This window comes from Aethalodelphis obliquidens, unplaced genomic scaffold (assembly GCF_003676395.1).
Source record: "Aethalodelphis obliquidens isolate GAN/ISIS:26980383/991018 unplaced genomic scaffold, ASM367639v1 scaffold68, whole genome shotgun sequence".
Classification (NCBI taxonomy): domain Eukaryota; kingdom Metazoa; phylum Chordata; class Mammalia; order Artiodactyla; family Delphinidae; genus Aethalodelphis; species Aethalodelphis obliquidens.
Genome location: NW_020838012.1, coordinates 1,387,630 through 1,401,013, shown reverse-complemented (window position 1 = coordinate 1,401,013; position 13,384 = coordinate 1,387,630). Strand labels below are relative to the sequence as shown.

At 36.3% G+C, this 13,384-nt stretch overlaps 1 protein-coding gene across 1 annotated transcript in view; it reads right to left on the bottom strand.

Moving 5' to 3' along the window:
• MMP16 (matrix metallopeptidase 16) overlaps nucleotides 1-13,089 on the bottom strand; it is a 354,140-nt gene extending 341,051 nt beyond the window's left edge. The window contains exon 1 of the mRNA XM_027089737.1: nucleotides 12,648-13,089. Within this exon, the coding sequence (XP_026945538.1) occupies nucleotides 12,648-12,992 (345 nt within the window). The 5' untranslated portion in view covers nucleotides 12,993-13,089. The remainder of the gene's footprint in view (nucleotides 1-12,647) is intronic.
• Between the last annotated feature and the right edge of the window lie 295 nt (nucleotides 13,090-13,384).

Below are 13,384 nucleotides of genomic sequence, written 5' to 3'. Positions count from 1 at the left end.
GACTCACGGACAAAGAAAACAAACTTATGGTTACCAAAGAGGATAGCTTAAGAGTAGGGGGAGAGATATATTAGGAGCTTGGGATTAACATACACACACTACTATATAAAAAATAAACGAGGACCTACTGTATACTACAGGGAACTATATTCAATATCTTGTAATAACCTATAATTGAAAAGAATCTGAAAAAGAATAATATATATATATATGACTGAATCAATTTTCTGTACACCTGAAATTAACACAGCATTTTGTGAATTAACTATACTTCAATTTAAAAACTTTAACATAAAAGAAACAAATATGAGAATCCAGCTATCTTTTGTTAAGCCAGATATTAAAGGTATTTGGAGAAAAGTAAAACAATATCTTTTTTTCTTACAATTGCTCTTTTGTAAAATGTGCTTTTCATAAAAATATGTTATCTATGTTAATATATTAAGTTAATTATTATTGTTTTAAACGAATTTCTAAGTAAATATTTTTAAACTTTCTCAGGTTTATTTGTCTAGAACTATAAACATAGACAGATACAAATCACACAATAAAAACTTTTGGGGGTTTTCAATAATATTAGGCCTGTACAGGGATCTTTCGTTTGAGTGCTGTGCTAAATCACAGGGCTCAGTAGATAAACTTTGAGCTATGAGGCTACAAAGAGGGGTGGGGTCTGATCATGAGAGGTCGTACAGACCATGGGATAATACAGCATGTCCAGACTGGCTATAGAGGCTCAAAGTAGGGCTGTAGCCAAGTACATATGAGAAATGAACAGACCGAAGATGCATGTTATAGGGGAAAAAAATGACAACTGATTAGAAGTAACGAGTGAGGGGCAGGAAGTTGGGGGATTGGTGCCCACTTTTCTCGCATGAACACACATGTGGTAGGTGGTGCCAAGTGATGGAAATCACTGAGGGAGGACAGTTTAGACAGATTGATATTTCTCCTCTTTATGTATTGTGTCTTCCTGCTTTTTTGCGTGCTTGGTAATTTTTTTTATTGGATGTCAGACATTGTGAATTTTAACTTGTTGAATGCTGGATTTTTGTATTCCCATATGTCTTACTGAGTTTTATTGTGAAAAGCAGTTTAGTCACTTAGAAAAAGTTTGATCCTTTAAGGTCTTGCTTTTAAGACTTTTTAAGCAGAACTAGAGCAGTTTTCAGTCCAGGGATTTTTTTTCCCACTACTGGAGCAAGATGCTTCTGAGTACTCTACCCAACACCCTGTAAATGATGAGGTTTTCCAGTGTGGCTGGTGAGAATGGGCACTATTCCCAGCCCTGTGTGATCTGCAGGCATGGTCCCCTCTGATCCTGTTGGTTGATTCTTTCTCTGTCCTCCACTAGTTACTTCACAGGAATGTGCAGATCACTTCTTAATTGAATACTCAAGGGGAATGCTCTGCAGATCTCCAGTGCTTTCTCTCTCTGCAGAATTCTCCTTTCTGGTATTCTGACCTGTGAATTCTAAACTCCTTGGTTTCTCCATACTCCCAGCTTCATCTCCTTAACTCAAGGAGTCTGTATGGCTCAACCTGGTTCTGCCTTCCCTGTACTATCACCTGGAAACCCTCTCTATGAACTAAATTGATATAATCATAGGGCTCATCTTGTTTGTTTCCCATCTTTCAGGGATGACTGTCCTTCACTACCTGATGTCCAGTGATTTAAAAACCACTGTTTCATATGTTTGTCCTTTTTGTTTGTTTGTTTATTTCAGCAGGGAATAGTAAATCAGAAGGCTATTACTTATCTTGACCCATTATCTTTTACCTCTTTAATCTCAGAACCACCCTTGAGTTGAGTATTATTACCTCTGTTTTACACATGAGGAAATAAATAGTAACTTGGCTCACTCAAGTTTACTGAGATTTGGTGACACAGCTAAGATTTTTAAGCATTCCTTCCAAAGTTCTTGCGTATAGCCATTATGATATACTGCCTATAGAGAAAGTGACAGATAGCTGAATGGATACTTAACACTGAGAATGTTTTATAAAGTCACCTTTGTAAATTGGTTTAGAAATAGTCTTTCCTTAAAACGCTAATAAATGAACTAAGTGAGCCTTGAAAGCTATATACAGCAACAATCTTAAGGACTGAAGAATTTTTAAAACATCCTTAGGTCAACCACCAAGAAGTTTCCATTGCCTCTACAATAAAGACAATAACCAGATATCAGGCCTATTCTCAAACAGCGAGTTCTGAGGCACCTCATCCACCTCTGAAATGATCTACTTCTGAGTAAGTTCTCTTTTACATTAAAATAAAAAAATATATATTAGAAATGATCAAATATATCTGTTTCCTTGTAGCTTCTACCCAATCAAAGCAATATATAAAAATAACAAACTCCAGAATTCATGCCAGTCAGCAGCCATATACATACATATTCTTCCCCAGCAGGGCACTGGAACACAGATCTAACAGGTTTTCCTTTACATGTTCTACTCTTTTCATCTTGGAATGTAATCAAATCTTCCTAAAACCTTTGAAATTCACATTTAATGTGACAACATGCAACATAACAAATAGTTAAGGAATGAGATATTATGATTAATTTAATATTACATATAATTAAGATTGTGCCACATTTAGTATTATGCAATTTAACATAGGTTACCAACTTTCTATAAGTAAAAAATCATAAAGGGTATTAAACAATAAATTTATATTGAGCACCAAATAATCACTCTCGAATCAACAAATCAAATCAACAACAGTCTATTCAGTTTTTACTCCAGGTAAGTCTCTATACTAGGATAGACCTAGCATTTTCTTTATGCATGTCAATGATTTCTTTCCAGTTTGGAATATAAAAGATGTGAGCAATGGAACTGGACTACACTGTCCCTACTGGGAACCTGGGAGTTATTTCTTGCCTGTATTTACTCGGTTAGGACCCTGGGCTCCATAGCCAACCTGCCTGCTTTGATTCTGGGCTATTCCACTTCAGGAAAATTCAGGGGTAGGTGGCCTTGGCAAGTTCCTCAACCTCTCCATGCCTCAGATTCCTTATCTGTGAAAGAGAAATAGTAGTGCTATCTCACAAGATTGTAATAAAATGTAAATGAGTTAAAATATATGAAGCACTTAGAATACTATCAGGCACATAGCAAATGCTCAACCAGTGATAATTAACTCTGTTTTTCTTATCATTAAAATAAGGTGTTCAGTGAAATCAATTCCAGGTATTTCTATTCTACTGGCTATTTGGACCTTGTCTAATTAGAATATAATGCTGGCACATAATTGTTTCTACATTCCCAGTTATCTGCGGGAGTGAAAAAACTGAGATATACCCTTTTCTTACCTAAGAAAGAGATTGCTTGGGATTGTCTCAATGCTGTCATTACAAAACCTGTGCTATAGACAAGCAATAAAGATCACAAATCCATTTTATGAATGGTCAAAATAAGGCAAAGACTGTTTTAGTAATTTGCTTGATTCATCCACGGGACTAACAAACGATTTCACTCCATCTACATACAGGAGCAAGTTAGCAAGTTCTATGAATAGAGCTGTTGTAATATTAAAACACACAGATGTCCAAAAGAATTTTATCTGTAACTGGGAGTGAGTATTTGTAAGCTGGTTATCAATTTCATATAAATCATTGAGTGTACATTTGACTCTGGAAGTTCTTTGAATTTATTCTGCCTTATTCACAATGAAAGAGGGAAGAGTAAAAAATGTAGCTTCTTGTAAAATTTTACGCAATTTCCAAGCCTGGTGTCCTGTAATATATCTAGAATACAAAGTCCCTCAAGAGTTCAACTGGAAGAAAAAGTAGGGCTACAAGAAGGAACTGGCTTGCAATTGTTTAAAGGGAGAATGAATACACAGACATTAGAAACCTAAAACAAATTCAAATTTCTAATCGCTATAAACAGTGAGAAACTATTAACACATGGTATGAATTCAACAGTGAAAAGTTCCCATGGAAAAAATGCTTCCACTGATGTCACTTAGGGTCTGACTGCATCAGCACCTGCAGAGGCACAGGCCTGTAGTCCACTGACATCACCTCAGGTGCATGCAATTTGGGGACATGAAATAAAGTTCATAAAAGTATCCAGCTTCCTTAAAACAATGGCAGTTTATTCCCCCATAACTTGAGCATGACTAAAACAAATACTGTAAAATTCCATCCCATTGAGTAGTTTATTTGGTCATTTGAATACATCACTCTAAGGACTATCTCTCCTGAGAATATCTGTCTGTGGGGCCATGGCTTACTTCATATATCCATATTTCACTTAATTGACTAGATTAAAAACTTTAAAAAATCTGAATGATGCTTGTAAGTGGATTATAATATCTTAATTAAATGTCAGCACTCCCTAATGCATTAGTGACTGCCCCCTTTTTAATCTCCACTTATATAACAATCTGGTCAACTGAAAACATATTTGAGGTTCCTATTAAAGGTAAAGCACTATTTCACACTTTTGTGGCTTATTTCTTACATATTTTTTTAAAAGATAAAGAGGTAAAACCTATATTTTAAAACGTGTTTTCATCAAAAAATATTTATTCAGTAAATTACCCTGGTAAACATTAAAAAATAAAATAACAGTCTGACAAGCATTTAAGAGTGGATTTTTGCTATATATCTAAAAGGCATAATCAAATTAGATTTATCCCACTCTGATCTGTAAGACTACAATTATTTCATTTTAGTTAAAATGAGAATACCAAAAGCATCTACAGTTACTACGATATATAGTGTAAGGAGATATAAAGCTGTCCTACATTGTAACAATCTTTGTCATATTGTCATGCCCAGAACTCCTCCCAAACTCCTCCAGAAGTGTTCATTTCCTTCTTAGTTCATCAAATATGTAATAACCGGTACCAAATGGCTATTAGTAAACCTAAGTCACACATTAAATCGTGAATAGTTCATTGATTTCCTTAAGCTCTCTATGATTGGCTATGATTCATTTTAAGACATCTAACTGCACCTACTGGCCTTGATTTTTAAACCAAGTTCTACCATTGGAATCTTTAAACAGCTCAATTGCTCCCTCTAGCCTCCTTTTATATACTACACCCACAGGTCACAATCAAAGGTTAGGAGCCTATCGTGGGATTACTCTTACTCTCTTGCCTAAACTTGTTATGTGGCTCATCAAGATATTCCACTGATCCAAACCCAAGGATGCACAATGCCAAATGGTAGTGGTGAGACACTAAGACAAAGAACATCTATTCAGAGTGCTAAATTATAGGAAGCAACAATCAAATATGATTACATGAATAACCTCAAAATCTATAAATGACTTTCCCAAGGAAAGAAGGCAAAAGAAAAAAGTTGAGTGTCACATATTTTAACTTAGTAGTTTATCCTTTTAACCTGGAATATTTTTGCTGTTTGCATAAGCTGCATATTTCATAAAACAAATGCAGTCTGATTTTTCACGTTCAAAATCAAATGTGTTGTGAAGAACAAAAATAACCCTCAAAGAGCCAGGCGCCAAAATTATTTTCCACAGTGGGCAAAAGGAATATACAGTATAAGTTCTTCATTTCACTACAAAATATGTGTATATTTTTTATATATAGATATAGATGGATTTGAATTTTGAGACCCTCCCCCAAAAAACTATTTTGATTTCATTCCAACTTGCCTTTCTATGATTGAAGTACCACTTGTAGATGACACGTATTTTTCAAAACAACATCAAGCCATGTTTTTAACATTAAATTTTTAAAGTTTGCTACCTTGGCAAAAAATTGATTTTAAAATTACATATAATTTGCTGCCAGTGTTTTTACTACTCAGCAGAAGGCTAGGATAGTTTCCAAAATGGAACACCCTGTGTCACTACAGAAGATAACAAATGTTAGATTTAAGTTGCACATTCTGTATTTCTTCATGATAGGCACTTCAGAAAGAAAAAATCTGAACATTTGTTAGCCAGTTGCCCCAAAATTTACAGGATAAATATGTACATTTTCCCCTTTTGGCTATATAAATTAAAGCTTGGAGGTTCATACAATAGAACTTCAAATTTGGAAATGGCCTTAGTGACAGGTTAGTTCAATTGTCTTTTTGCCGAAGATCAAGGCTATGTTAGTTTAAGAACCAAAGTTAAAGGCCACGTCCCTTGACCCTCTGTCCTAGGGCTACATTATACTATATTGCTAGCTATCTTCTATTCCCAATGTTACATGCACAAGTTATTTTATTTTAAACTTCTTTGTCATTGAATAAACCACTTTAATATCTTTTTCTGCCCATCCTCCTCCTTCCCCTATTAACTAAAAGAAAAAAAAGATGTTTATGGTCTGAATTTGGGGTATAACATTGAGCTGGTCTAAGTTATATATCAAATCCTACTCCTAATGTGAATAGGAAGCACTTGGGCATTGAGCCAGTTAAAATAAACAGGCCCATTGAATCATAAAGGTCTATTTCTTTTCCATGGTATTAGAAGAAAAGATAAACAGATTTCAGCAAATTCAGTCTTATAAAAGAAGGTGTCAGCTGAACTTGACATTCTATGATAGTAACAGATGATGAGGCAAAATGTGAAAATCACATTCCTGAACTAAACTAAGAAAAACCCACGGGAAGAAAATGTACTGATGTTAGCTTGGTTGACTTTAGTGTATTATATTTTGTAAAATTTTAAAAGTATTAAAATAAAATCTTCCTAGACCAGCTGGTATATCCTAACCTGATAGACTTTCTGTAATTAGATGCTATTATACCTTTGAATCAGCATTTATTTTTACTAACAATATCTAAATAGTATGGAGTATTTAACTATGAGAAGGCATGTTGCTGTCTATCCACTATCTATCTACCTAATATGATATACATGTATTCATTTAATCATCAGAACCCCTATGAGACAAGTACTGTTAGTATCTCCGTTTTACAGATATGTACACTGAGGCTCACAGAGGTTATCTTGCCTGTTATTGACTTAACAATTAAGTTGCAAGTAAAAGGGCTGGGATTAAAATCCAGGCAATCTGGTGACAAAATATGAGCTCTTTTTTTTTTTTTAATTTAAGTATAGTTGATTTACAATGTTGTGTTAGTTTCTGGTATGCAGCAAAGTGATTCAATTTTATATGCATATATATATATATATATATATATATATATATATATTCCATTTCAGATTCTTTTCCATTATAGGTTATTACAAGATATCAAATATAGTTCCCTGTGCTATACAGTAGGTCCTTGTTGTTTATCTATTTTATATATAGTAGTATCTATTAATATCAGACTCCTAATTTATCCCTTCCCCTTCCTTTCCCTTTTGGTAATGATAAATTTATTTTCTATGTCTGTGAGTCTGTTTCTGTTTTGTAAATAAGTTCATTTGTATCATTTTTTAGATTCCATATATAAGTGATACCATATGATATTTGTCTTTCTCTGTGATTTATTTCACTTAGTACGATAATTTCTAGGTCCATCCATGTTGGTGCAAATGGCATCATTTCATTCTTTTTTATGGATGAGTAATCAGAATACGTGCTCTTAATCACTATACTATACCACAATAAAAATTATTTGATGAATATAATTACATTCACAGATATTTAAAATGAATTGTGATGGAAAGTAACATGAAAAATGACTTTCTCAATTTGAAATATATATGCTGAAGGGTCAGAAAGCTCCTGAAGGTGCACAATGAAATCAGTCTTTGTCTTGACACTCAACAAATTTAACTAATTGATTTAAATGTTCAATGTCCTTTTTTGGTCCAGAAATAATTTCAGTTGGTCATTTACCAAATATTCTGATCAGATACATTTTGAGTAGTACCTTGGGGTAGGTCAGGCAGAAAAATAAATTTACATAAAATAATTGATTAATCCAACATAAGAGAAAATAATTATACCACTGAACAAGTGCATTAAAATTTTCTCATGTTAATAACCTGAAATAGCTATAAACTTTAGATCTATCACTTTGTGTGTGTGTGTGTGGTACGCGGGCCTCTCTGTTGTGGCCTCTCCCGTTGCGGAGCACAGGCTCCGGACGCACAGGCTCAGCGGCCATGACTCACGGGCTCAGCCGCTCCGCGGCATGTGGGATCTTCCCAGACCGGGACACGAACCCGCGTCCTCTGCATCGGCAGGCGGACTCTCAACCACTGCGCCACCAGGGAAGCCCAGATCTATCACTTTTCACCTGACTCTAGAGATTAAAAAGCTGTTATTGAACCCAACTCTATTCTTACTTGATAGGGATGAAGAGACTGAAAGCGAAAACCCAGCTGTACAAAGGGATGGACTTGGATGGTTATTTTCTGTGGATTTCTCAGGGGTAGTATGAGACAATCTACCTCACTGGTATAGGCTCAATAGTAAGGATTTCATGAATAACCCTAGATTTGGGCAACCCGACCAAGCAATTCTGAACAGAGAAAGGCACAGTTAAGGTGGAACACACAGGAGAAGCTGAAGAACCTGAGGCCTAGTGAGTCTTCTGGCCTCTTTGTCAGAGTTCTTGGTTCTTTTGATATTCTGAATGGCCAGCAAACTCGGGATTCCAAAGCATGGAATGTTGCTGCAGGTTAAAAACCTTTGTGAATCAGTTATGCAGCCCCTGCTATTGACCAGTATAAAACTGCTACCACGGAAAATTATGGGATGTAGTCAGAATCCCTTACTCAAGGAGATTGACCAGATCACGTTGTCACCATCCTTCCATGAGCAAATAAAATAATGCATGTTGATTATTTAAGCAAGTAGAAAATAAGAGATATGAGAAAAGATCCCAACATCTGACATTTTAAAATCTGTAAAATATATATTTTTTATCTCTGAAATGTCTCACCACTAATTCCTGCTAAGATGATATGCAGTACAAAGCTAATCCAAGGAAACTGAACTTTTAGGTAGATTCAGATAAACCTGACAAAGGTGAATAAATACTAAATCAGTTAAACACTGCAAGAAAAATGTAGGAGGGTTACACTCACAATTCATAGTATTTGTCATAAAACAGCCTTCAGAAATCTAGAATCTCTCTTCTTTCTTTAACAAAGAAAGGAACAAAATCAATTTTTGTTTTATCAAGTTCTTTTTGTCACCAAGTCATTCTTCTCATGCTTTGATATGTGCATCATTCAGAGTATCACATGCTTTTATTTTACCATTAAATTGGCTTAAAATAATTTTTCTCACTAGAAATGTGTGCTATTGTTTAAAAAAATAAAGAACATGTTCACATAAATATTTAACACTTGACAAACTATGAAAGTTGATGATGAAAGTTATTGATTATGAACTATATTCTATCTTAATTTCATGACAAAAGTGTTTGCAGTGTTAAAAAAATAAATAAATAAAGGAGTCTCAGGATCATGAGAATCCCCACTACAACATGAAAATTATTTTAGCCACAAAATGACTTTTTAGAGCGTACAGATTAAATCATGATTCTCTGCTAACAATTTAGCTTCTTCTGACCAATGAACACGTCTGATTCAGACTGCTGTCCAATGACAGCAGTCTTTGAGTTTTAGTTAATATTAGCAATGTACCTCCTTTGCATCATGCTAATGATTACACACTGAAAGGCGCACTCCAATAAATGGATCCAGTGATATACAAAAATCTTTAAACAAATGTATAGTGAAATTTTAGCATTAAACAGTGTTCTACCAGAAATATATAAGGAGGGGAATTTATTGAATCTCTTCCATAGTACTGCTTCTGGTAGTGTCTTACCCTTCTTAGCTGTAAGAGATGTTCCTTTTTGCTTCTTAAATACAAAAACAAACAAACAAAATGCACTCTTTCTCTGTAATAGGCTTTCATCAGCATATTAACAAATATCTCCTGCTCTAAAATTTAAAAATTTCAAATATTTATACTTTCAAAATCAGACAGGAAAGAGTTAACATGAATACCTCTACCCAACTCCCTCCCACCTAGATGGGGGGGGAACACAGGTTTTTAAACATTAAATTGTAGAAATTAAAAGTATAGGGGTTCCACCAATTGTGAAGCTCAGAGAGGAATAAAGCATTGTAATCTCAGTTGTCAGCATAAAAAGCATCTCTTAGAAGCTTCGTTCCAACTATAATAACTTAGTGCGCTTGCTAGAAAAAAAAAATGTGATCATATGAGCTTCATGCATGATTGATACCATTACTGTTTATTTTAAGACTGTCTTTAAGAATCAGTCAAATGAAGCAGTCTCAGTTTATGTTTTGCAATCAGAATGTGCAACACAATATAAATGCCTTTTCTGAAGATGTGATGGACTATTCTTCCCATTACTGTTTCCTACCAAAAAGAAACATCTAATAAAAGTGAATCAGGCAGAAATTCATGCCACAAAATATCCTGTCATCCGTGTTCTTTATAGTATGCTGAATTACCTAGCAGCTATTCTTATGATTTTAAAAAAAGGAGGTTATCATGACACACAAATAAGTATATAAACCCAACTAAGGATATGTTCAAATGCTTAAAAAATGCTATTTGGGAATAATACAAACTCTGAAACATAATCTACTTTAAATAATTAGAAAATCTCCTTTGTATCAAATACCCTTTTTAAGGTCTCAGATGGCACATGCCTCTTATCTTTCATAATTAAATCTTTGCATTGTGTAATAAATATGGATGGAATAAGTTAAATACTCTAAAAATGGAAGGAAAAAAAACCCCTCTTTTTTCCATGAACAATTTTTAAAATGTATCTTGAAGAAAGAACAGAAATTACAGAAATTCAAAATAAAATTTTTTTTAGCAAAATCATAACTTTTTCTCCCATAATAATATCTTATTGAACTGATTGAGGGATTCAAACTATGAAGAAATACACGCACATTTTATTTAGGCTCAAAAAGGAAAGCTAATGATCATCAATACACTTATGTTATCCCAATAATCTCTGAAAGCAAATCTAAGACTTTCCTAAAGCAGGTGGCCATGAATCCAGGCTCTCCCTCCCTCTTCAGATTGAGCAAGATAAAACTAGCCCCTACTTTTAACACCTCCCCCACACCCCATCTCACCACCATCACCACCACCACCAATCTGAAGCAATAGGCCCTTCTGTTTATAACCTTATAAATAACAGCTTGCCACTTTCATTCCTCTAGTCTATGAACTGCTTACTTTTTTTCATTTCCACATTAAATTATCTCTTGATTTAAACATTAGAAACAAAAATCCATCTGTGGCATGCAATTCCAACAGTTCAAATTTGCAACCAAGAAAAGTCTGGACTTACCAGATTTACCTTTCCATCTCTTTTATTCAGAAAAACAAAGTTGTATTTTTCAAAGGGTTAAACAGTTTTGGTTTGAATTAGGGTTTGGGTGTAATATAATCATACTTAATATCTGTAAACTTAATTCTTGATAATGGTTCTTACTTTTTCAAATATTTTGTTTCTCTATTAACCATCACTTATTACATGTAGTCCTAAGAACAGTTTATACAACAGAGAATTATATTCAGAATATGCCCTCACATATGGCATTTATTATGCACACTTTGTATATAAATCTGTTACATGAAACACATTCAAATACTGTGCAACAGGTTCTGCTGTTGTGTAAACACACACACCCAACAAAATGAAAATAAGCTTTAAAGAATCAACAATATAGGGGAAAAAATCACATTATTCTTCAGAGACTTAATCATAATTCTTTTGAGGTGACAGAAGATCTAACCAAAAGGAGTATATTTTACTAAGACCCTCTTATTGTCTTTTACTCCACCGTGTAGGTGATAAACTGGTTAGAACCCAGGTGTATACAAGCTTCCATTGATTTATTGCATGTTACTGGCTTTAGTGCTGAGTTGATGACAGGAAAAGTACTTTGGCAGAGGTCTGACAAGTCGTTATCCTTAAGTTCCCTTTTGCTTTGTGTCTGTCTGTTCCCAAAGCTATCAAAGTAAAGCAAATGACAGTCTAAATCCTCTATGTTTTGCCATGAGAGTGTGAAATCAAATTGTAAGACACACCTCAGAACTATTACATTGGGCCACATTTATTTTCAATTGGCGGGGGAGGGGAAGCAAAAACACTTCAAGAGATGGATTTCATGTCCTCTGTGAAGCCAGATCTAGTTACAGTGTATTAAGTTATGTCTAAATGAGTAAAAGACTCTGTCTAGTCAAGTGTTTTATCACAAAGTAATGTTATTAAACATATCAAGTATTCCCACGCTCTCCTCTAGATTGTTTGATTTTAACCTCCTTTGTTAGGCACAAAACACAGGGAAAAAGATTTCAGGAACAATACCAAGGCAGCACATTATGCCAAGCAATGAATTCTGTGTTTCCCGAGCAGTTTATTTATTATAAACTCAAACTGCTTTTATGAAACTACACGTTTGCTATATGTAGGTCTTCTAGGTCTTCGCCTCTTTCCTTGATAAGAAGCATGGATCGGCTACAATTGTGTCTTTGAGCGCGCAGCACGGTGCTTTGTGCTGCTGGGGATAACGGATTCTCAGTCTCACGCGCATCCATCACCTAAGACAGGGAAACTCAACACGGGTCTTGGCGGCTGGAAGGGAAACAATGTGTTGAGACCCTGGCTGCTGTGAGCTACAAGGATCTGACGAGCGAACGATATGTTTCAGGGAGCAGCCCAGGCAAGGGGGAAGGAAGAAAGCCCTCGTACTCTTACCTCCACATTGAAATACTGCTCCGTTCCGCAGACGGTAGCACATAAAATCCAAAGCAAGGTTTGCAAGTAAAATACCCCCGAATGATGCACGAAATCCAACCGTCTTCCAGTGCTGAATGTGAGTAAGATCATAGTGAACTGTGCTTCAATGGATGGACGAGCTCCCCTTCGTTTTCTCCCTCTCTCCCTTTCCCTCCCTCCCTGGTTTCCTTTCAAAAGTCCTCCGGGTGGGTAAGGAGCCTGCAGGTTCACCCACAGCCCGGCAAGGGGAGGAGACAGAGGGCCCCCGCGCTCGGCAGCCCCCAGAGAAGCAGCGGCTGAGGTAGAGTCAGCAGCAGCTCGCATTCACCATCCTCGTGGGCCCGCGGCCGGGAACGTGGCGCCCAAGTTCACCGGCGGTTCCGGCTCAAAGAACCGAGTCGCAGCCGCAGCAGCCGCCGCCGCCTCCAGAGGGTGCGTCCTCCTCCTCCTCCACCGCCCACTCCTCCTCCGCCGCTACCGCCTCCTGCTTCTGCGGGAAGGGTCTCGGCCGCTCCTCGCTCTCTCGTCTCTGCTTCTCCTTCCCTCCTCTCCTCGCTCCCCTCCAGAATGTTCATCCGTAATCTACATAACTCCTCCTTCCCGGGGTCTGCCTGACTCTTGGGCCCTCGGCGCGCGCGCGCGCGCACACACACACACGCACACGCGCACACACACACACACACACATCTGCACACGAACACACTCACACAACCCGA